The sequence below is a fragment of the Apus apus genome, chromosome 13 (assembly GCF_020740795.1).
Source record: "Apus apus isolate bApuApu2 chromosome 13, bApuApu2.pri.cur, whole genome shotgun sequence".
NCBI lineage: Eukaryota > Metazoa > Chordata > Aves > Apodiformes > Apodidae > Apus > Apus apus.
Genome location: NC_067294.1, coordinates 16,637,647 through 16,658,117, shown reverse-complemented (window position 1 = coordinate 16,658,117; position 20,471 = coordinate 16,637,647). Strand labels below are relative to the sequence as shown.

At 48.3% G+C, this 20,471-nt stretch overlaps 2 protein-coding genes across 5 annotated transcripts in view; both read left to right on the top strand.

Moving 5' to 3' along the window:
- HSPA9 (heat shock protein family A (Hsp70) member 9) overlaps positions 1–20,471 on the top strand; it is a 139,942-nt gene that overhangs the window by 61,715 nt on the left and 57,756 nt on the right. The window lies entirely within an intron of this gene.
- Positions 8,994–20,471, top strand: part of FBXW11 (F-box and WD repeat domain containing 11) — a 67,771-nt gene continuing 56,293 nt past the window's right edge. For 2 of the 4 annotated variants that reach the window (XM_051631441.1, XM_051631439.1), the window contains exons 1-2: positions 8,996–9,079; positions 17,487–17,566. Coding sequence is in view for 2 of the 4 variants with exons in the window: in XM_051631440.1 (XP_051487400.1) it covers positions 9,035–9,079 (45 nt within the window). In the remaining 2 variants the exon portion in view is untranslated. Of the gene's footprint in view, positions 9,080–17,486; positions 17,567–20,471 lie in introns of all 4 variants that reach the window. The other 2 variants (XM_051631440.1, XM_051631438.1) reach the window with 2 other exon arrangements.

The window sequence follows — 20,471 nt, the reverse complement described above, 5'->3', positions numbered from 1 at the left end:
CTGTTGTTCAGCAGAAAAGCTCCTGACTGCTCCTGGCTTGCTGCTCAGAGCCACAGGAGGCTTTGGGATGGGTGGGATTGTGCAGGAGGACACTGACTTGATGGGCTGGTGTGTGGGAAGGATGTGCAGAGTGAGACCTTGGGGTCACCCCCAGCAGGGCACTCCTGCCTGACCCAAAATAGCAGAGGACTTTGTATTCTCTGAGAGCAGGAGGGGATGCAGGCAGGCAACTTGCCTGAAGTCTAAAAAGTGTCCAAACCCCCTATTTTCCTAGCAAGGAAAATGGAAAATGTAGAGGATATTTTTCTCATTTGGCCCATTTGACCCAAACCCAAGGACACCAGCACTTTCCAGCACCCCCCCTCTGAGCCAGACACACTTGTGGATATCAGCACCTACTGTGTGAGCTTTGAAATGTTGCTCCCTAGATCTGGAGCCCCTGCAGATGGGCTGTCCTGGAGGGGGGGGGGGCACGCTCTGCAGGTCTCTCCACCACCCCCAGCACCTCCTGGTTCTGCAGGACATCGAGGTCCCTGAGGCTTTGGTGGACACTGAGGGATTGGAGCCACTTGGGTCAGCAAGTAAGAGTGGAAAAGTTTACTTAGGGATGGTCTGTTGAAAGAAAGGTTTCCAAAGTGGTTTGCTTAGTGAGCAGCTTGGGGGGGCTCCTGGGCAGGCAGAAACCTGCTCTGCTGGGAGCCTGGGGGGGCCAAGGGGAACCCCAGGGCACTAAACCTTCCCTAAGGCTGCACAGTTTCATCCGTGGTAAAAATAAACCTGGAAAGAAATTCCACTGAAGTCCAACTAAAGGGCTGGGGGCTTTCACTTGTGGAGCCAATGGGTGGTTTAATCCCTTGGTGCTGGGAATAAGGACCATGTGTGGGAATTGCTTCTGTTCCCACCTTCTTCCTGCTGGGGTCGTTCTGCTCGCAGCCTGCTTTGCTGAGGGAGGTGGATGTGCCTGAAGGGTGCTGCATGGCAAAGCAGGTCTGCTCAGAGCTTTAGTGTCCTCTCCCAATTGATCGTTGGCTTCATGAGGTTGTCTTACAGCTGGCAGGACCCCAGCTGCCCAGATGTCCTCTCCTCCATGCTGGATGAAGAGCCAGCACTGCCCATTTCCACCCCTGGGAGCTCCTGTCCTCTTCCTACAGCCGGTTCTGGGTAAGTTGTCTCCTTGCCAAGCAGGCCCTTGTCAGCTCTTCTGTCCTGCTGATGGGTCTGCAAGTTTAATTAAGTGCTGAGGACTGAGCTTTGCAGCATATTCACTGTGTATGATCAGGTTCTTGAGGGCAGCCACCACGTGACTGCACACCTTGTAAAGAGGTGGGGATCGGGCTGTTCAATGAAGTTACAAGTGACAGGACAAGAGGGAATGGCCTCAAGTTGTGCCAGGGGAGGCTTAGATGGGATGTTGGGAATAATTCCTTACCCGAAAGGGTTGCCAGGCATTGGGACAGGCTGCCCAGGGCAGTGGTGGAGTCACCATCCCTGGAGGGATTTAGGAGTTGCATGGACATAGGACTGAGGGATATGGTTTAGTGAAGGACTTGTCAGTGTTGGGTCAATGGTTGGACTTGGTGATCTTGAAGGTCTTTTCCAACCAAGGTAGTTCTGTGATTCTGTGAAGCTGGGAGTGCAGGGAGCTCCTGCTCACCTGTTTGTCCAGGGAGGAGAATCCATTGCCCTGGTGGGGAATATGGTTGAGATCAAGCTGAGGGCAAGAGAAGTCCTTGGGGTCTGTGGTTGGCTGATAGTGGTGGCACTGCTGTGTTTACTGTACTACTGCTTGACACCCTGGGCTGAGCTGCAGTAACACAGGTTTGGTTCAGTTTAAAAATGTTGAAGTGGCAGCAGAAGAGAACCCTTTCATCCCACCTGGACACATGGGTGAGAGCCCTGGGGAGGCTGCAGAGCAAGGCTGGGTCAGAGGCTGGAGCAGGGATTTCAGTGCTGGTTTCTGTTCCCTCCATCCAGCACAAGGTGAAAATCCATTTTAATTTATTAGGCATCCAAAACAGGCTGAAGGCATCAAGAGAAAACAAAGGCACTGCTGGAATAACCTGGCAGTGCTTGTACAGAGAAAAAGTGCCAGTGAGAGCAGGAACATTGCAGACGTTGTCCAAGGCAGGGGATAGATCTTAGTGTGCCTGGGCTTTGGGGTTTGTTTTTATACTGGGGCTTCAAAGCAGCTATTTTGTCATCTCAGGGTGTCACCCAGGGGGGTCTGTCACCCAGGGGGGTCTGTCACCCAGGGGATGTCCTGCCCTGGGGCCTCTGGGTTTCTGGCAGGGCAGGATGTGTGCAGTGGGGTGCTGAGCTGCTGGGTTCCCTGGGCTGGGCTCACACAAGGGGCTGTGGTGTCTCCAGCCCCAGAGGTGGCAGCCAGGACGGAGCAGTTCTCACCCCTGGAAGTGCCAGTGCTTGATCCAAGTGAAGTGGTGTTGGGAAACTCAGCTAAAGGGGGTGTTGTGGGGTGGGATGGTCCTGGGGCCAGGAGGCTCGGATGAACCTCTACAGGTCTCCAATACAGTTTATGGTAATTTGGGCTTGTTTTCTTAATTATCCAAAGCTGCCACTCTCTAAACCATTCCCAGTTTGCAGATGTCCTTCTGGATGAGCTGACTTTTATTTTGTTGTTGTAGTTTTCAGGTGTCAGAAAATTGTATTCCATGTACAAAACCAACTCCCACCATCCTGGGACGGTTTATGTTACCAGCTTTACCTGCCTGTGTATGAAAAGAGCAAGTAGGTGCTCTTTTCTCACACTTGAGAAGTTGCTTGTGGGTTGTCTGGGAGACCTGAGGAGCAGTGTGACTTGTCTGGCCTGGATGAGCAGAGGACAAGGTGGAATAACATGAAGGAGAACAGTGATCCCGAGGGGTGCAGAGGGTGAGATGTTACTGCATGCTTTTTTTCCTTTCTTTATTTATAAATAATGGTATTTTAAGCCCCCCTTGCTCCTAACCTCATATTTTTTGGGTGCTGTAGCAGGGCTGGGTAAGGATTGGCTGCTGCTTTCTTTGGCAAGCAGCAGAGCTTGAGCATTTGGTGTCGGGCAGGGGTCAGAATTGTTACGAGTCTGCTCGTTTTTTTTCCAGATCTATAAAAAAAACACCCCATCAAACCCAGTGTCACCCCATTTTGGCTACTAAATACTTCTTTGAAGGAAGAATAGCCATTTTCATACTTCAAGTGCAGTTGTCTCTGCCCCAACGAGAATGTTTATTTACATCTTGCTCCTACCAGCTGTAAGTTGGATCATGATTCTTCCAGCAGGAGCATTTGAAATGCCTGCCCTGGCTTTTCTTGTGGCCATGACTCATTACTGGCCATTGAGTAACCTCTGATCTACCCAAACAGCCAAATAAACCATTCTAGGATCCTAAGGTGAGGATTTGAATGAGCAGACTAGGCTGAGGATTTTGGGAAGGCATCCCAAGCTTTGGGACATGGATACCCGTGGAGCTGCTGCAGGCTGTGAGCAGCTGGCTCCCCCCAGCTCCATAGCCAGTCCCAGGGATTGGGTTGTTTGGCTTGTCTCCTGTATTCCTATTTTTTGTCTCTTCACCTCTCTGCAGCCTCCCTGGGTCTGCAGTGGGGCTGGGGCAGAATGTCCCTGCCTGGGGGATCCTGCTGGGAATGTCCTGCTCTTATCCTCATCCCATGGGTGTTTAACATCAAGAGGGATCCCTAAAAAACGTGCCAGGCTGGCAGGATGATTGCCATCTGAGCTGGCATTTGAGGGCTAAAAAGACTGCAGAAAATGGAAACAGGCTTAGAAATAATTCACTTCATTACAGAGAAAAGATCTGGGGAGAACAAAATCAAATCATGTTCTAACTGGGAAATATTCCTCTCCTGTGTCAGTCCTAAAATCCTCTCCCAGGCACCTTGGGGTGCTGGTCCCTGGCAGCATGAATGCAAAAGGTATCTTAACAATAAAAGTTACTCTTTGTAATTAGATCAGACAGTAAAGATTAATCAGTAAAATGTTGGCAATGTACTTATTACTAAGTTTTGTACTAGGCCTAGAACACAATCATCAATTTTAAAGGATTCTATAATAAAACTTAATAATGGAAATGACTTAATGTTAAGTGCACCAATAAAGACAAACAAGGAGTTAATGTCTCTCACCCTTGCTCAGCCCCAGCTGGGTGTCCCTGGTTGGGTTTTAGTTTTCAAGAACTGTTCTCCCTGGTAGGTGTCCCTGCTGAGAAGGGAAGGTCCAGCAACCTCCAGGAAAGGTGCATGGGAAGCCTGCCCACCAAAGGTGGGACCAGGCTTTGATAGAATGAAGTGGATTGTCTGCTGTCATGGAAGTATTTAGCTGTACCTCCAGTATCCCTCATTGGAGAGTAAAAGGGAAACAGTGGAAAACCCACAAAGACCCTGTTCTCACCAAGCCAACTCTTCTGTGTCTCTGTTCTTGTTTTATCTCCATTTCAGGCCTGATTATAGCTGGGCTGGTCTCCACGTTCTTCAACACCAGAGGGCAGCTGGTGTTATGGACATCAGCTTGGCTTCTGCTTGTACCTTTCAAGGTTGTTACCAGCTGAGAGTTTGCTAGGCCTTTTCCTTTCCCATGGAAATCTTTCCACTCCAGGCCTGGGGCTGCAAAAGTGGGAGACAAAAGCAACAGAACCATAGAGGGAAAGTGAGGCAGGTGCATTGAGAGATGTCCTACAGTACATCATGCAATGAAGGTATGGAGACTCTGGACTTGAGAGGATTGCTGTGTTGTGGTTGAGGTCCTGGGGCTGGTTGTTGGGGTTGGGGCTGCATCCCATAGCATTCCCAGCTCCTCAGGGCAGGTTCTCACCCCCTCACTGGGTGGACACAGTAACTTGGATGCCCACAGCTCTGGGGCAGTGCCTGCTGTGGGACCCACCATTCAGACTTCCCTGGTTTTGTTTGGTGTTTTTTTTGTTTTGTTGGGGTTTTTTTTTAAACACATAGTTACTTTTGCTTTGATATGGTGAGGACAACATCAACCTCAATTAATTCCTGCCCCTTTGCACAACGTGGAGGTAGCTCTGGTTGGTTGGTGCCGGGGCTTTCCCTCTTCCCCCTCATCCTCATCCCTGCAGGGAAACTGGCAGGGCAAGTCCTCTTGGGCTGAAGCCACCCCACAGCCCAGGTGTGCTTCCACCTGGGAAAGGTCATCCTTGGAGCTTAATGACCAGCTTTGTCCCTGCTGTGCTGGGGAGGGATGGGTGACACAGGTCTCTCCTCATCCGCCGCGCACAGGGAGGGTTCCCAGCGCGCCCAGGGACGTGCTCCTCAAATCATCCCAGTTGTGTGGGCCACGTAGTCGTGGGAATACAGGGCTTGGCTTCATCAGCACCTGAAGGGCTTGTGTCTCAGTATAAATCCACCCAAAAGCTGATTTTTCACTCGTCAGACCTTGCCTTGGACACCTTGCTCAGTCCTGACGAGCTCTTTAAGCCACGAGTTGCTCAGAGACAATTTGACTCCGCTCCCCAGCTACAAGGATCCATGGCCCTGCTCCTTTTCTTGGTGTTCTGCACTAAAGCCAAAACCTCTTGATTTTTTTCTAGTGCTTTCCTCAGTTCTTTTCAATGTTCTCCTTTCTTTCCTATCACAGAAATGGTCTTTTCCAGTGAATCAGAAGCAGACTGCAGGGACTCAGGTTCCATCTGCCAGCTCATGTCACGGTGTCAAAGCCCCATTCCTGCTCCTGGAGCATCTGCTCTGAGACCATGGATTTACTCTTTCTTCAAAGAAATGGAGGATTTTTGCCTTTTTTTTCCCCCCCTCTTTTTTAATCTTTGTCCAGGGCAATCCTTTCCACAGTCAAACTCTCCTGATACTCCAGCTGTACTTTGGAAAGTGCTACATGAACCAGCGTTGTCCTGGTCAGCAAATCTCTGCCCTGCCTATATTTAGCCAGAGACATGCTGATTTTTTACTTTGGTGTCACAAACAAAGATCTGCTGCCTCGTTTTGATCTCCAGAGTGGATTAGAGGGAGAGCAAAAAGCCAGTTGGATGTTGTCCCACCTTGTTCCCAGTGACACTTGGGTGAGCTCACCCAGGTGGTGCCACAGGAGGTGAAGGTCGGGGTGTAATTTGCCTGGCAAGTCCTTTGTTCTATGTCATGATGTGAAGGTGGAAGCTGAGGAGCAGCTGAGGGAACTCAGGTTGTTCAGTCTGGAGGAAAGGAGGCTGAGGGGAGACCTTCTCCCTCTCCACAACTGCCTGAGAGGAGGTTGGAGTGAGGGAGGGATCGGTTTCTTCTCTCAAGGAACAAGCAACAGGACGAGAGGAAATGGCCTCAACTTGCACCAGGGGAGGTTTAGATTGAGTATGAGAAGAAACTTCTTCACTGAAAGGGTCATTAAACACTGGCACAGGCTGCCCAGGGAGGTGGAGGAGTCACCATCCCTGGAGGTGTTTAAAAGCTGTGCAGATGTGGTGCTGAGGGACACGGTGTAGCTCTGGAGTCGGTGGAGTTGGGTTCATGGTTGGACTGGGTGCTCTTAGAGGTCTTTTCCAGCCAGAACAATTCAGTGAGTCTGTGAATCCAGCCCAGCTGCCCAGCTCTGACAGGAAAAGCCCTTGGGTGCTATCTCACATTTCTGTTAGGGTTAGCGGGTGCTTGCCCAGCCCAAGCTGATGTCAACACCAGTGTGTGAGTTTGGGCTTCATCACCCCAGTTAGAAGGACTTCTGGGCAAGCCCATGTTGGGTATTTGCTTAGTCCAGCAGAAGGTAAATGGGGCAGCTCCTGGGGCACTTCAGACTTTCACCCCCAGCCTCAGCAGTTGTTGGATGGGGAGGGAGACCTGCTGCTTGTAGTTTGTTTTTAAGTGCTATGGAAGGAGTTTAGGCCTCATGAGAAGTATTTCTTTTAAGGATTTTGGAATGAACAAAATATATTTCTGCTGACTTAAATGTCCCGTGAAGCAGGTGTGTTGTCAGTAAGAAGGGTCTTGGCACCATTTCCATTGGTTCACACTCCATTTCTTGACCATTTGGCAGAGATTTAAACAGGTAAAGGAAAAAAAGCTGCTGAGCACGAAGCTGCTGGGCCCATTTCCATGGCAAGCAGAGCCCCTCGTGCTGTCCTGCCACCCCAGAGTGCTGCTCACCACACTTTTGCTTCCAGTTCCCAATGCCCACGAGTGCCCTGGGTCCCTGCTGTGCCATCAGATGGCAGCCCCTGTGCCCTTGGGCACCTCCAGCACCTCAGCTCTCAGTGTCACCCATCCTGTCACCCCACTTGAGCTCCCTCCAGCAGCCAGAGCCTGCAGGTGCTTGGGGTCTCTCAGTCTTGGTGGAGGATGGCAGGAAGCAGCAGGACACAGACCCCAAAGGCTGAAAAAAGCTGCTCCTTGTGAAGGGTTGTGATGAGCTAGATGGAAATGCCACCCCCTTTTCCAAGGGTTTCCACACAACACTGCACCTCTCCTGCTTCCAAGGGTTTGTGTTCAGCCCTTTTCTTCACCTACCCCAGGCTGAAAGTCTCCTCTGGCAAGGACCATCTGTTTGTTTTCCAACTGCTGTGCCCACTGGCAGTCCAGCACTTGGGATATCCATGGTGGGCTGGACCTCTGCATGGCACCAGGCTTGCCTGTGGAGCAGCTGGAGCAGCAGGAACAACAGGCAGGTTGGATGGGGCTCTGAGCAGCCTGCTCTGGTGGGAAGTGTTGGATCTAGATGATCCAAGGTTCTTCCAACCCAAACCACTCTGCGATTCCATGATTAAAAGCACAGACAGGATGGTGCCAGCAAGGCACAGGGGCACAGGACTGGGCAAAATGGTGCTTGTCAAATGAAACCATTCGTTAAACCCACGCTGCAGAGTCAGTGCAGGTGCTGGGGGCTGTCGTGCTTCCCTTTGTGCAGTTGGCAGCAGCTGTTATTTTTCATGGGTCCTGTTTTCATTTCTTAATGCTACTTAAAGGGAAAAAAAAAAAAACCAAAACAAACCCTGGGAGTAAATTAGAACGAGAGAATGGACCTTAAAGGTGATGAGATTCCAGCTCCCCTGCCTGGGCAGGGACACGTCCCCCCAGAGCAGGCTGCACAAACCTGGCCTCGAGCCCCTGCAGGGAGGGAGCAGCCGCAGATCCGGACTCGTCCGGTCGTTCTAAAAACCACCCCACAAACGCGGGGCCGCCTGGGCGCTGTTCTGTGCGGGAAAAGGTACAAACAAAGCCCTCAAGTTTGTCAGAGAAGGGCAGCGGCAGCCCCGGGCCTGGCGGAGGGCCCTGGGGAGGGGCGGGCTCTTCCCCCGGGATGGGGAGAGGGGAGCGGGTCCCACCGGTGCCCTCGGGCTCCCCGGGATCCTGCCCCGAGCATCCCTGCCTGCTCCCCGGGATCCTGCCCCGAGCAGCCCTGCCTGCTCCCCGGGATCCTGCTCCCCGGGATCCTGCCCCGAGCGGCCCTGCCTGCTCCCCGGGATCCTGCCCCGAGCATCCCTGCCTGCTCCCCGGGATCCTGCTCCCCGGGATCCTGCCCCGAGGGGCCCTCGGGCTCCCCGGGATCCTGCTCCCCGGGATCCTGCCCCGAGCATCCCTGCCTGCTCCCCGGGATCCTGCTCCCCGGGATCCTGCCCCGAGGGGCCCTCGGGCTCCCCGGGATCCTGCCCCGAGGGGCCCTGCCTGCTCCCCGCGCCGCCAGGCACGGCCCGGGGCTGAGCAGCCCTCCCCGGTGTCCCCGCCAGCGACCAGCACCGGGCGGTACCGGGAACGGCAGGGCCCCGGTGGGAGCGGCTGCCGGGGGTGGGCGGGACACACACACACACACACACATACCCCCCCGTGGGCCGGTGAGCCCCCCCAGCCGCCGCCACAAAGCCGCGGGGAAGCGGTGCCCCCGGTGCGGGGACCGGGCGGGATTCGATCCCGCGTCCCCGGCGGCCGGTGCCGCCTCCCTTTCTTCCGGGCGCGGTGACGTCACGGGGGGGAGAGGCACGCAGCGTACGCGCGCGCGTGCGTGCGTGCGTGCGCGGGGCGGGGCGGGTGAGCGCGCGGCGGGGCCTGCGGGGCGGGCGGGGCGGCCGCCGCCATGGAGCCCGACTCGGTGATCGAGGACAAGACCATCGAGCTGATGGTGAGTGCTCCCCGCCTCCCGCGCACACCCCCCCACACCCCCGCCTCGCCCTCTTTTCCCCTCACCGCCCAAGCCCCGCCACCCCCGGGCCTTGCGGGGGGTTCCGGCGCTGCCGCCCCGCCGGTGAGGCCCGGCCCGGGCCCACCCGCAGCCCTGGGCCCGCTCCTCGCCTCGTTCCACCCCGCAGCCCCTCCGGGGGGATCCGCACCCCCCTTCCCACCACCCCCCCCATCCTTCCTCCCCCCCGGTTTCCCGGGGCAGGCCGGGGCGCGAGCAGGCGCTTTGCTTTCATTAAAAAGAGCTGAATTAAAAAGAATAACCGACACCCCCCCCACGCCAAGGCAGAGCCGCGCTGGGGGGGGGGGCGGGATGCGGGCACGTTGGGCAAAACCAACCAACCAAACGAAAGCCAGTTGTCCCGGAGCAGCTCGGCGGGCTCGGGCCGAGCTGCCCGCCCGGCTCTGCCGCCTCCCGGGGCCTCCCCGCAGCACAGCCCGGTAGCCCCTTGTGAGCCCCCCCCCAACCCCGTGGGGGGGGGTTGCGGGGATGAACCCCCCGCATCCCCAGGCTCTGGGGCTGCTCCCGGGGCCGCAGCGGTGCTGGAGCTCCGGTCCAGCCAGCACGGAATCTCTCTTCACGAGACCTAATTGGTGTGTATGTGTTATAGCCCCTAATTAACGCTTCACGCCGCTAAATTGGGGTGAGTGGGGAGACGGCCAGGAGGAAGCAAGAGGAGGGGGTTTTGTTTCTAAATAGGAGCGAATCTTACCTTCCTGTAGCCAAATATTAGAGGGGCCCTAATTTTATTCCCTTTAGGGATGAATAACATTAAGTTAGGAATGCAGGGAGAGCAGCTGCCACTAAATAACCTCCTTATTTGCTTGTTGGGAGCATCGTTTGCTTTCAGCGACAAAATTCCACGCCGTGGTGCAGAATGGGGTGGTCAAATGCGAACGTTTTGCTTTGAAGGCCCCTCTGAAGGGGAGCATGGAGACATGAAATGGGGTTTGTTGTGTTGTGTTTTGTTTTTTTTTTTAGCCAGCAGAGTTCTTGCTAAACTCCCTGCTTTGGGAAAGACAAACTTCCTGGTGCCTGATGTCAGGGAGCAGAAATTCAAGAGGGGGGGGAAAAAAAGAGGCAACCCCCCAAAAAAAAAAAAAAATCCTTTCATTTGGGATTTTTTATTATATTTTTTTTTGCTCGCTGAGGTTGGGAGCTTAAAAAGCAGTTCTGGGCGAGCCTCCTGTCCCCATCCCTGTGGATTGGATGATCTGGCACTTCCCCCCCTCCCCGCCCTGGGGGGGACACACACACATCAGAACCGTTTCCGTTTAGTGGCCGCGGGGATGAAAGGCTGAGGGCAGCTCTGCCGGGATCTGATACCGGAGGAGTCGCCCACAGAAAAGCTGTCTGCTAAATTTCCGAGGTGTGAAGTGAGTTGGAGTCTTACATTTTTATTTTTTTTTTTTCCAGGGGGTTACTAATACTCCTCAGCCTGGTGCTAAAACAGCGTTTGAGGCTGGGAGGTGTGTTTTGCCTGCTTGGCCTTTTGTAAACGCTCGGGCTTTTTAAGAAGGTGCTTCTCCTCGGGGCTGAATTGTCAGCAGGCAGAAGGAAATGTGATGTTTGCTGATTAACTCTGGCACCCTCTGTTCTACAGTTGGACCTGGGGAATATGCTAATGGATGCAAAAATCAGTGGGGTTATTCAGATTTTGAATGACATGGTAGGAGACAGAAGAAGCGGGTTTTCCTCTCGCAAGAAATTAATACGTATATTAAAACGTTAATAAGACAAATAATTCTGTATTTTCCAGTAGAAAATGGTGCTGGAAAGTGTAGCTGAATGTCATTTCAACCGTAGTGGAGACTTGCTTAGAAACACTTGTGTTGGAGTGGAAATGTTGCCCTGGGATCCTTGGAAGTCATTCCTAAATGAAGCCACGGCTCAGAGGTTTCGCCTTCTTGTGTGTTGTAGAACATTCTCCAGAAGATTTGTTTCACTCCACAAAGCAAAAGTAGAAGCTGCACTGACCCAGGTTTTTTGGTCAGTAATTTCAGTATGAAATGCAAACTGGTATGGGTTGTTGATGCTGGTGGCAAATGTCCCCAGCCCAGGGACCACCCCTAGCGGGGTGCTTTTCTTGTTAAGAATGTCATTGTTTCCTAAAAGCAAGATGTTTTATGCCTTTCTTTGATACAGGAGATTGGTTTTGGTGCGTTTTGGGTACTCAAATCACTTCTCTCCACTGCCAAGGATGAATCTGTAGTAAATACAGGAGCAAAAGTGTAATGCAGAATTTCTGAGGAGCAAACACGATATAATTGTGAGCGGCTGATAAACAAGAGATAACGTGTCAACATCTTAATTGCACAGGAGCTGCAGAACACTCTGTTCTAGCCCTCAACTGTGCCTTCACTAGATAGATCATTTGCATTTATTTAAAGAAAAAACAGTCATGGAAATAGTGCTGTTCTATTTTTAAAGCTGGAATCTAAGAGAAATATGTTGAAGTTTCAGAGTGACAACTTCCATTTGCTGTGCAAAGCTCTAGCCAGTGTTCTGAAGTCCCTGTATCTTGTAGGACTGCTCAGGGCTCTACATGTCTTGTTCTACATGTGCAAAACAAGTCATCCAGCCATTGGAATGGTGATGAGCAATTGATTTAGTGATGACATCTCATGGCTTTCATTTGGAGATTGTATCTACCTCTGCAGGCAAGATACCAGGTGCCTGGAGAGGTGATTTCAAGAGGCTGCAAAGTGTGCAACTGGTGAAGGCTGATGGTGCATCTCCTGGGGTTGGTTTTAGTTCAGATACCTTTGTAACTCAGTATTGTCTCAGTTAAATGCTGAGTGGGCAAACTGTTAGAAAATGAGTAGTAAGGAAGTAATCCAGACCAGATGGAGGGCTAGCCAGAATGATTGAAAGGGCTCTTTCTTCCCTGGCTTTGATGTTCTCTGTGAAATCAGATAACTGTAACCTTTTTGCTCTTTTAAAGGACCAAACTTGTTTCTTGCTTGAGGTGAAGCCCCGGCAGCAGTGCTTTGTGGAGTAGGTTTTTCACCTGCAGATTCTGAGTTGTGTGTAAGATGTGTGCTGTTCAGTCCCATCAGACCTGTTGCATGTGTTTATCTTCAGTACTTGCTCAAAGCCTGGGGGGTTTTCATTTTCTCAGGAAGCTTCCCTGAACCATGCTTTTGTTTTACCGGCAGACTTTCAAAGTAGGGGGTAATTAGCTGCTTAGTTTGTATTAAAGTGGTTATAAAAGAGTATGTAAGTACTGCAAATACATTTTTAATACAGATTAACAAGTTACGCATTTATGGGGGAACTGTGTCCAGCATAAGATGTGGGTAGTATAAAAAAAAAAAATCCCATTGCTCCCAGGCTCTTGTACCCACCAGACACCTATGGGACATGGTTAGTGAAGCAGGAAACCAACTGTGTGTAAATTCTCACACTTACTGAGCTCTTTATCATCTCTCTTTCCAGTGTTTCTTTGATGCAGTTCTTCAAACACAGATCCCCCTGCTGCAGAGTTGGCAGTTTAAATTGAACGTAGCACTGCTCTGTGGCAGGAGCATGGAAGGGTTATGGAAAGACCATGCCTAGGAATAAAACCAACAAGCACTTGTTTATATCAACTTAATATTTGTATCCTAAAGTTATGGATATGGAAAACATTTGTCCTGAGATGATATCTTTGTTGTCTAGGACATCTCTCTCTGTCTCTCATAAAAATGTCTGGTGTTTAAGTGCCTCTGTAAATAATAAATGAAGAATTATAATTGAATATCTTGCCACAAGTCTTTCAGTTTCTCCTGGAGGAACTATGATGTGAACTGAAGGTCTTCCAGTTCAAAAGGTAACAATCTCAGAATGCAGTATTTCAGATAGGCTTGCCTTGACAGCAGCAACTCCTGCTGTAAATGTTGCCAGCAGTACCTGAAGTTCCTCAGCTCACTGCAGCTGGAGGTGGCTGTGCTCCCAAACTATTTAAAGCTTTACATGCAAAATAAATCTTAGCATTCTGTTTGGAAACTGAAATAGAGCTGCTGGATGTATCTCAGTAGGGTTGTAATGTTCTGGCTTTTTTCTTCCCTGTCTCAATCATTGCAGGCCAAGCAGGCAGTTACATTTTTGTGAATATTTTTCCATGTCGTCTTAGAGGAATCCTTCAAAGAGTTTACTTTTGTAGTGCTAGAGGTACAGGTGGGCTAGACAAGGATTATCTTTGCACCTAGAACAAAGGAGGTGCTGTTCTAGCTAAAATGTGACTTGGTTTGTCATCAGAAGCTGGCAGATGGAGAGTTAGCATGGCATTTGTAAACCTGGGAGTAAACTAGTTTTGTTTTCTTCAGTGGGATAATAATCTATTTGCTTTGCAGTTATCTTTAATCTTCAGCACTAAATGAGCAGAGCTGAGAGCTGCGTGTCAGGCATTAAAGTGTGCAGTCAGTAGTGTGCTGGCTAGTTGCATACATGGGGAAAAAATTGCCAGAGCAGATTTCTGAAGAGGCAGTGGTGTTTTGAGGGCTCCTAGGGAGGCACAGACAGGCCCTTGGGGCAGGAGCTGCAAGCTCTGTGCTGCTGCACAGGCTGTCACAGTCACAGCTCTGTGCCTGGAAGAGGAAGGATGCACATATAAAGAGAATAGATGGCTGTGACTTTGGCAGCCATGCAGAAAATGGGAAGGAAGAGCTTAAGAAAATGAATTAGAGCAAGGCAAGTGCATTTAGAGCCAGCAGAGTGATGGTGAGATGAGGGAAGTGGACAAAGAAGTGTGGAGAGCTGTATCTCTTTGGGAAGAGATAAAGAAAAAAGTTGTCTGAAGTTTGTGCTCATTATGGCAGGACTGTCAGTTTACACAGGGGAAGGAAAACTGCAGATGCTCCATTTGTAGGGAAAATTTTGAAACTAAGTTGCTTCTAGGTCTTAATAGAAATAAGTTTGTTTCCTGGGTAAACTAAACATGGCTGGTGTTTCACCAAAGGCTTTTTTAAATCTCATTTGAGATTTGGAGACATTTTTGCCTCACAATGAAGCTAAATTTTCTAACATTACGAGATTTTTCAACCTTAGGAACAACACTGAGCAAGTAAAACACAGCAGAGGAGGTTCCCTTGCTGCCTGAACCACCTGTGCAGCTTCCTGTGTGTTGAGCACCTCTGGGGGGTTCCAGCAGGTCCTGGGTTGAGCTCGTAACTCCCGTGTCCAGGTGTGGAATGAGATCCTGTCTTGGCAGACAGGCTGGTATGTGTGCCAGCTACCTCCTCAGAAGTGCTCTTGGGTTGCTCCTTTGAAAAGCTGTGAAGCACGTGTGCCATTCCTGCATTTCAGACTGTGCTGACTCTGTCCCTTAGGCAGAGTTGTTGAATACTGCTAAAAATTTGGGTCACCGAGGAGCGTTGCAGCAGCATCTCGGCAAAACAAACTGCCTTGCTACAGGCTGTGCCCTCAGAGACACTTGGCACTGTTCTCTGAAGGATGGGTGTACCTGGTCATTTCAGGAACGTTGTCTAAAACACCTTCTCTCCGTGGTAAATCACCTTGGTGTGTCTTTTGATGCGTTACGTCTCACTGCCGTGGAGTTTAGAGGTCACTGTCGCTTTGGCATTTTCAGTTTCATCTTCCTGTGCTGCCTCGAGTGCTGGAGCAGCAGCCTGCAGAGTGAGAGTGCTGATGGCTGGGAAATGAAATGGATGGTGCAGCAAACGTGCCAGTGTGAGGAGAATGATGTGTGGGAGAGGGTGAGAGACCATCGTTACAAGAGGGCTGCTCTGCGAGGAAGAGCTTTTATGTTGGGAGGAGGGAGAAAATAAATTGAAGGGGAGAATGTTTACTGAGTTGTTTAAGTAATGCTGATTAATAACAATGCTTATGTTCCAGCTTTTTTTCTCTGGTGATGTCTTTCTTATATACTAATGCCACTCTTTACATTGTTCTATAATCTGACTTCTTGGTTTGATTTCCATAATACTGGTAGTACCTCATTATTCACAGAAAATCCACTTTTTTTCTGGAAAATCCCTTCCTTCCCCAGTTTATTGGTGTATTTATGAGGTCAGTGGCGTGACATCTGAGACCTACTCCGTTTGCCTCCACTGCTTCCACACATTTCCCAGTAGGAACAGTGCACACACGAGACCAGATAATGCAAAAATAATGCAATACCATTTGGATTTTAACAGCAAAAAAAGCACTACCTCTTTCTGGAAACTTAATTAGCTCCTCATGCAGGCTGAATTATCAGTGGGAGCATTTGAAGGCATGTTGTTTCTTCATTGCTTTCTTAATCTAAGTCCCCTCAGGAGTTGCATCCTTGTACTTCTGCCCCAAGAAATTAATGCTTTTCCTGGGGATCAAAGTAGTTAATCATCCTGGGCCTGATTTTATATGAATACAGGCAGAAATTTGTAAGATGTAGGTAAGTACCTACTTGTTAGGAACAGGTTCTGATGTGCTTTCTGTGTAAATAGGTGAAAAAAGCTTTTTTGGGTCAACTTGTAGCTGTGGCAACACGATAAGATTTTGTTTTGTTCCTTGACTTGGAGCGAAAACACAACTTTATTCAGTGTTCTGAGCTGTGAGGCTTCATGCTGAGTCTTGTTCTGCTGAGGAGTTCTTGAATATGGAGTTTTGATACAAAAGCAATTGTGGGAACTTGTGTTCTTTGCCTTTTTGTGGGATGTGTGTTTGTATTTCAGGATGGTTTTGCATGATCATGCTGTGTTCAAATCTTCTTTTCAGTCAGACCAATTTAAACCTCTCAGACCAAAATGCATACAGCTTTTTGAAAATCCATACTCAGACTCTGCTTGCAAAGCTTGTTACAGTTACAGCTTGTATTTGATAGAGAATCTTCCAGACAATTCTACTGGGGCAGCAAAGGATTAGCCAGAGAAACTTGATACTTAGGCTGTCTCCATCACACCAGTACTTCTTGAGACAAAAAGACCTGTGCTGTAGCACTCACGAATGCTGTTCAGGAATGTCTTCCTGGTGAGATGCCTTCTGCAGCACCCTGCTGACTGTTGTGACTTAGCAAATGAGTACATTTATATAATTTTCATAGCTGGCTTCTTTCTGAGCTATATTGTACTCTTAAAATTCTGAGTCATATGCCTTGACATCTTATCACTTTACTTGGCAGGCTTAAAAATCCTAGATTGGACACGATACCAGGTTTACAGTGCTGCTTTGTCCTTGAAATGTCAACCTTTGGTTGTTTGTTGTATTCCCAGGGATAGAAAAGCAGAAAATCACCCTGTGATGAAGATACTCCTGTCTTGGGGTAGCTCTGGGCAGCCAGGGACATGACTGTCTGCAGAGAGGCAGTTTCTTGGCACAGCTGAGAACAGTGGTGGTTTCTCCCACCATTCCCCAAAGTGCTTTGAGATGTGAAGCACAGTTGAAGGCTGAAGATCACTTGTCTCAGCTCTCTGGAGGGGCTGGAGAGCAGAGGAATGGGTGAGAGACAACAGGGGTATGTTCCGCTGTGGATGTTGCAGCCTCATGTTCTGGAAAATGTTGCTGTTGCTTCTGGCTGCTGTTAGGGGAAGATGTGTAGCCATATCTCAACCTTCTTGAAGATGAAGGTGCACAGTCCAGTCTCTCTAGGATACACACTTTCTGTTACACACACAGTGTGGGCTCTCTGCAAGGTCCATCTTTTCTCAGGTGTTAGTGTTTAAGCTGCTTTAAATTAGTTACTTAGAGTAAAAGTGTGCTTCTGAAAGTACTGGATGAAGGCCTTATATCATCTTTCTGAGGAAGAGGTGTGTTTTTCTTGTCTCAGGAGTAGCATGCCTTGGCTTGCTCTGTTCTTGTAGGTTGGTTTCCAGAGACACAGCAATACTGTCAGTTTAGTTCAGGGCTGTCATTTAGCTTGTGTCTTGAAGACTCCATCCATGTGCTGCAGATGTGTAAGGCAAGTCAGATAATTTTGAGGCTGGAAACAGGGAGCTAATCATTGCAGTAAAATGCTTTGGAGCATGTATATGGCAGATGAAAAGTCGTCTATGGGACTGTTTGGAAGACCTGTGTGGTGTCCTGGCAGTTCCTGGAGCAGGCTTGGGAGGTGTAAGCTGGAGGTTGAAGCTTTAGCATTTGCTTGGTCGCATTGTAGTTTCTTCTCATCTTCTTTAATCTTTGCCAAGTTGCCCCAAAGCACTTGTGCATTGAGTGATTCAGGGCAGGAGAAAGAGCAATTTCTTGTCCGTAAATCCGTTTCTTTGTCTTAGATCCACCAATCCGATGACCCTGCTAAGGTAGTTGTGACCAGACTGGTAGGGTGCCCAGGCTGCCTTGGCTCTAACAGCACTAGGAGTACATAACTGGGATTTCATTCAAGAAAGAAGTAGGTGCACCAAGCTGAAGATGATTGGCTGCTCTCTTTTAACAGACAAGTCTGAGAAGGAAAACCCATTCGAATCCCCTTTCATTCTGGATTGGTGGATCTGAAGCCCAGAAACAAAGTTTCAGGTAAGAAGTCACCCTGTACTATATCTTGCTGCTTCTGCTTAGATGAGTTTGTCTGCAAATTCAGTATCTTGCTTTACCTGTTTAATGTCCCTGAAGGGTTAGAACACACCAAGTTAGCTGCTGAGCTTAGGGTAAGAAAAGGCATATTCAGTAAATACACATGCAGTTTGCAGCTCTACTGTGAAAACAGACCTGGGAACATCAGGCAGGCTTGTCTTCTGCACAGCTGGAAAACTGTATCTACAGGTACAGGGGCACTGAGCAGATGGCTCAGAGATCCTGCTTCTCAAAGGGCAAAGCAGCCTCAACAGTGACTTGGTTGAACTTTTCTGTTGAGTTCAGAAAAGTAATAGCTGTCTGCTCTGGTTTCTAGCCATGCTGTCTGGTGAGCTCACCAGAAATTTAGAGAACTCGTCTAGTTGTTCATAGTACAAATTCCAGTAGCTTTATCCTGCTGAAATACCATTTGAAGTTCAGTTGTGGGCAGCACTGGGGAGGGGTGTCAGCCTTCTCAATCCTTCATGAGATTTCAATGTGAAATTCTGTTCCTTGTTGTTTTCAAAGCTAAGCTGAGCTGGTTGTGAGGCATCATTTTCTAGAGGAGCTTTGGAGTCATAGCGGCTTTATTTCAGAGTAGGGGAGTATGGTTGTGTTTTAAATCACATTCATCTGAGATTTTGAGAGTACACATTCTCTTAAAGACAAGTTCAGGAGGTGTTTGTGTGCGTTCTGAAGGAGAGCTGTGTCCCTGGCTGGTAGGAAGATCAAGTTGTGTGAGTGAAGTATCTGGTGTGAAAAGAAGACCTGCACCTCTCCTAATGCCCAGCTTTCTGTACCTTAGTGCTTTAATGAGCTCGACAACTTATTTCTGAAGTTAGTAGGAAGCACTATGCCTCAGTTCCTTTTGATATTAATAGCAATAACACTAAGCTGCTTGAGTGTTCTCTTCTCTAGACAGCTATTAAAGCAAATGTTAAGGCCTCAATATTTAATCTACTGCAGAAGAAATTTGCAGGTGCTGTTGATCCTCATGTATTGTTTTAGCTCTGTGTTTGTTTTGCTGGCGTGGTATTTTGTGTAAAAAATTATACTTGAATTTAATTGATTAATACATATATAATGAGTTATTTGTGCACAGGGTACTGCTGTTTCCTGGTCTGATTTTTTTGAGTACTTGAATTTTATTTGGGTAGGGTGGAGAAGTCTTGGGCATGCTTTGTTAGTATAATTCTTTAAAAGAAAATCTAAGGGAAATACTAATCTCAGTCTGACACATTTCTTGCAGTCTTGTCTAATATCAGATTGCATTTGTTCCACACACCAATCAGACCCACCTGGGAGTTAACACTGCAGCATAACATCTTCCCATGGAACAATCACTGTTTCAGGGTGTGTCTTTTTTCTAAAATGACAGAATGGGAAGGCAGAAGTAAATAATGAAAACTGAAAGGAGGAAATAATTTAAATGCACTGAGGGGGGGAGAAAAAGGGGAAGCATAAACGTGTGCTCCTGCTGATTAAGATCCTCAGTGTTATGATATCTAATATTGCTTAAATTTTTGAAACATAAACCAGTCCTATCAAAGCACAAAAGCTAAGTTGAAATTGAGTGCTAGTGTATGCAGGTTGGAGTCTTAGTTCTTGTCCAGGTTTTAAGTCTTGTGTTTCAGTGAGTAAGCTGTAAGTCAGCTGTCAGGGACTATGGATATACTCCTCTGGAGCACTGGATGTGCAAACCCTGAGTGTGAAGCTGCTATTTTATTCCATACTGAGCCCAGACTTTATAGGCATTTAAAGTCTTCAAGTTAGCATGCATGCTGCCTTGGCTACACTAGACTTTTAGATGGGGTGGATACTATTTTTTTATTGTTTTAGGTCACATTCTGAAAAAGCTAATACAGAAAAGAGTCAAAGACAACTTTGAACATCTTAAACAAGTTTCAGCCACATTTTTCTATGTGGTTTATCTTACTCAAAGTTTGTCCTATGTCAGTTGGCAGTGCTAGGTCTCTTTTTAGTGTTTCTCTTTTTTGTCCCAGCTATGATTTACTGTGAGCAGGTGTGCTGCTGTCTGTAGATGTCTATAACACCTCTGTTCCTGCTGTGCCAGAGCATGGGAAAGCCATTTTGCTTTTAAAGGGGCCTTTTTAATATAACCTAGGATATGTTAATGCAGAAAGGAATATCACACTTCTGGAGATATGAAACTGCTGGAATTGGGATGACTGTACATGAAGGAAGCAATGATTAATCTAAACACTCTGTTTTGGAAAATCTAGGTGATTTCAGGTAACATTCAGAGGGACTTCTGTAAATGTATGAACCTCACGAGTCTTATCCTGATGAATACATTATAATGGAGTTAGATTGTTGTTCTGTTCAAAGACAGAATTTAACCTTTTCTCTACTCAACCCATATTCCTTTTGTAGCATTCATTTTGTCATAGCAAACGCATACTTTGATCTCCAGGAGCAGAGTGGGACTGCATTATCCATCAGCCTCCTATGAATTCAGTGTCCTCTAGAAGAGCCGTGTGGTAATGAGGAGAATTTATCTGATAAGTTCTTTACCCTTTGCCTTGCTTTAAATTCCCTGGTTCCTCACTTAAGTATTTTTCCCCAAATGCAAGAAGCTTACGTGCAGATCTTGAATGACTATTGGAAGGCTGTAACATTGGGAGATTCTTACTTTGAATGGCAATCATTTAGCTAAATGGATTATTCTGCTGAAAGTCTTGCTCAGCTATTGGTTACTTACTTTTTTTTGATCTGATAACAATAAAGCAATAGTAAAAAACATTTCACAAGTTAAAACAAGCTTGCTACTCTGGATACTTATTTTTGAGCAATTGACTTTTGCGTTTATAGTTCGTCAAAGGAGAAAAATGCAAGAGTAAATTACATC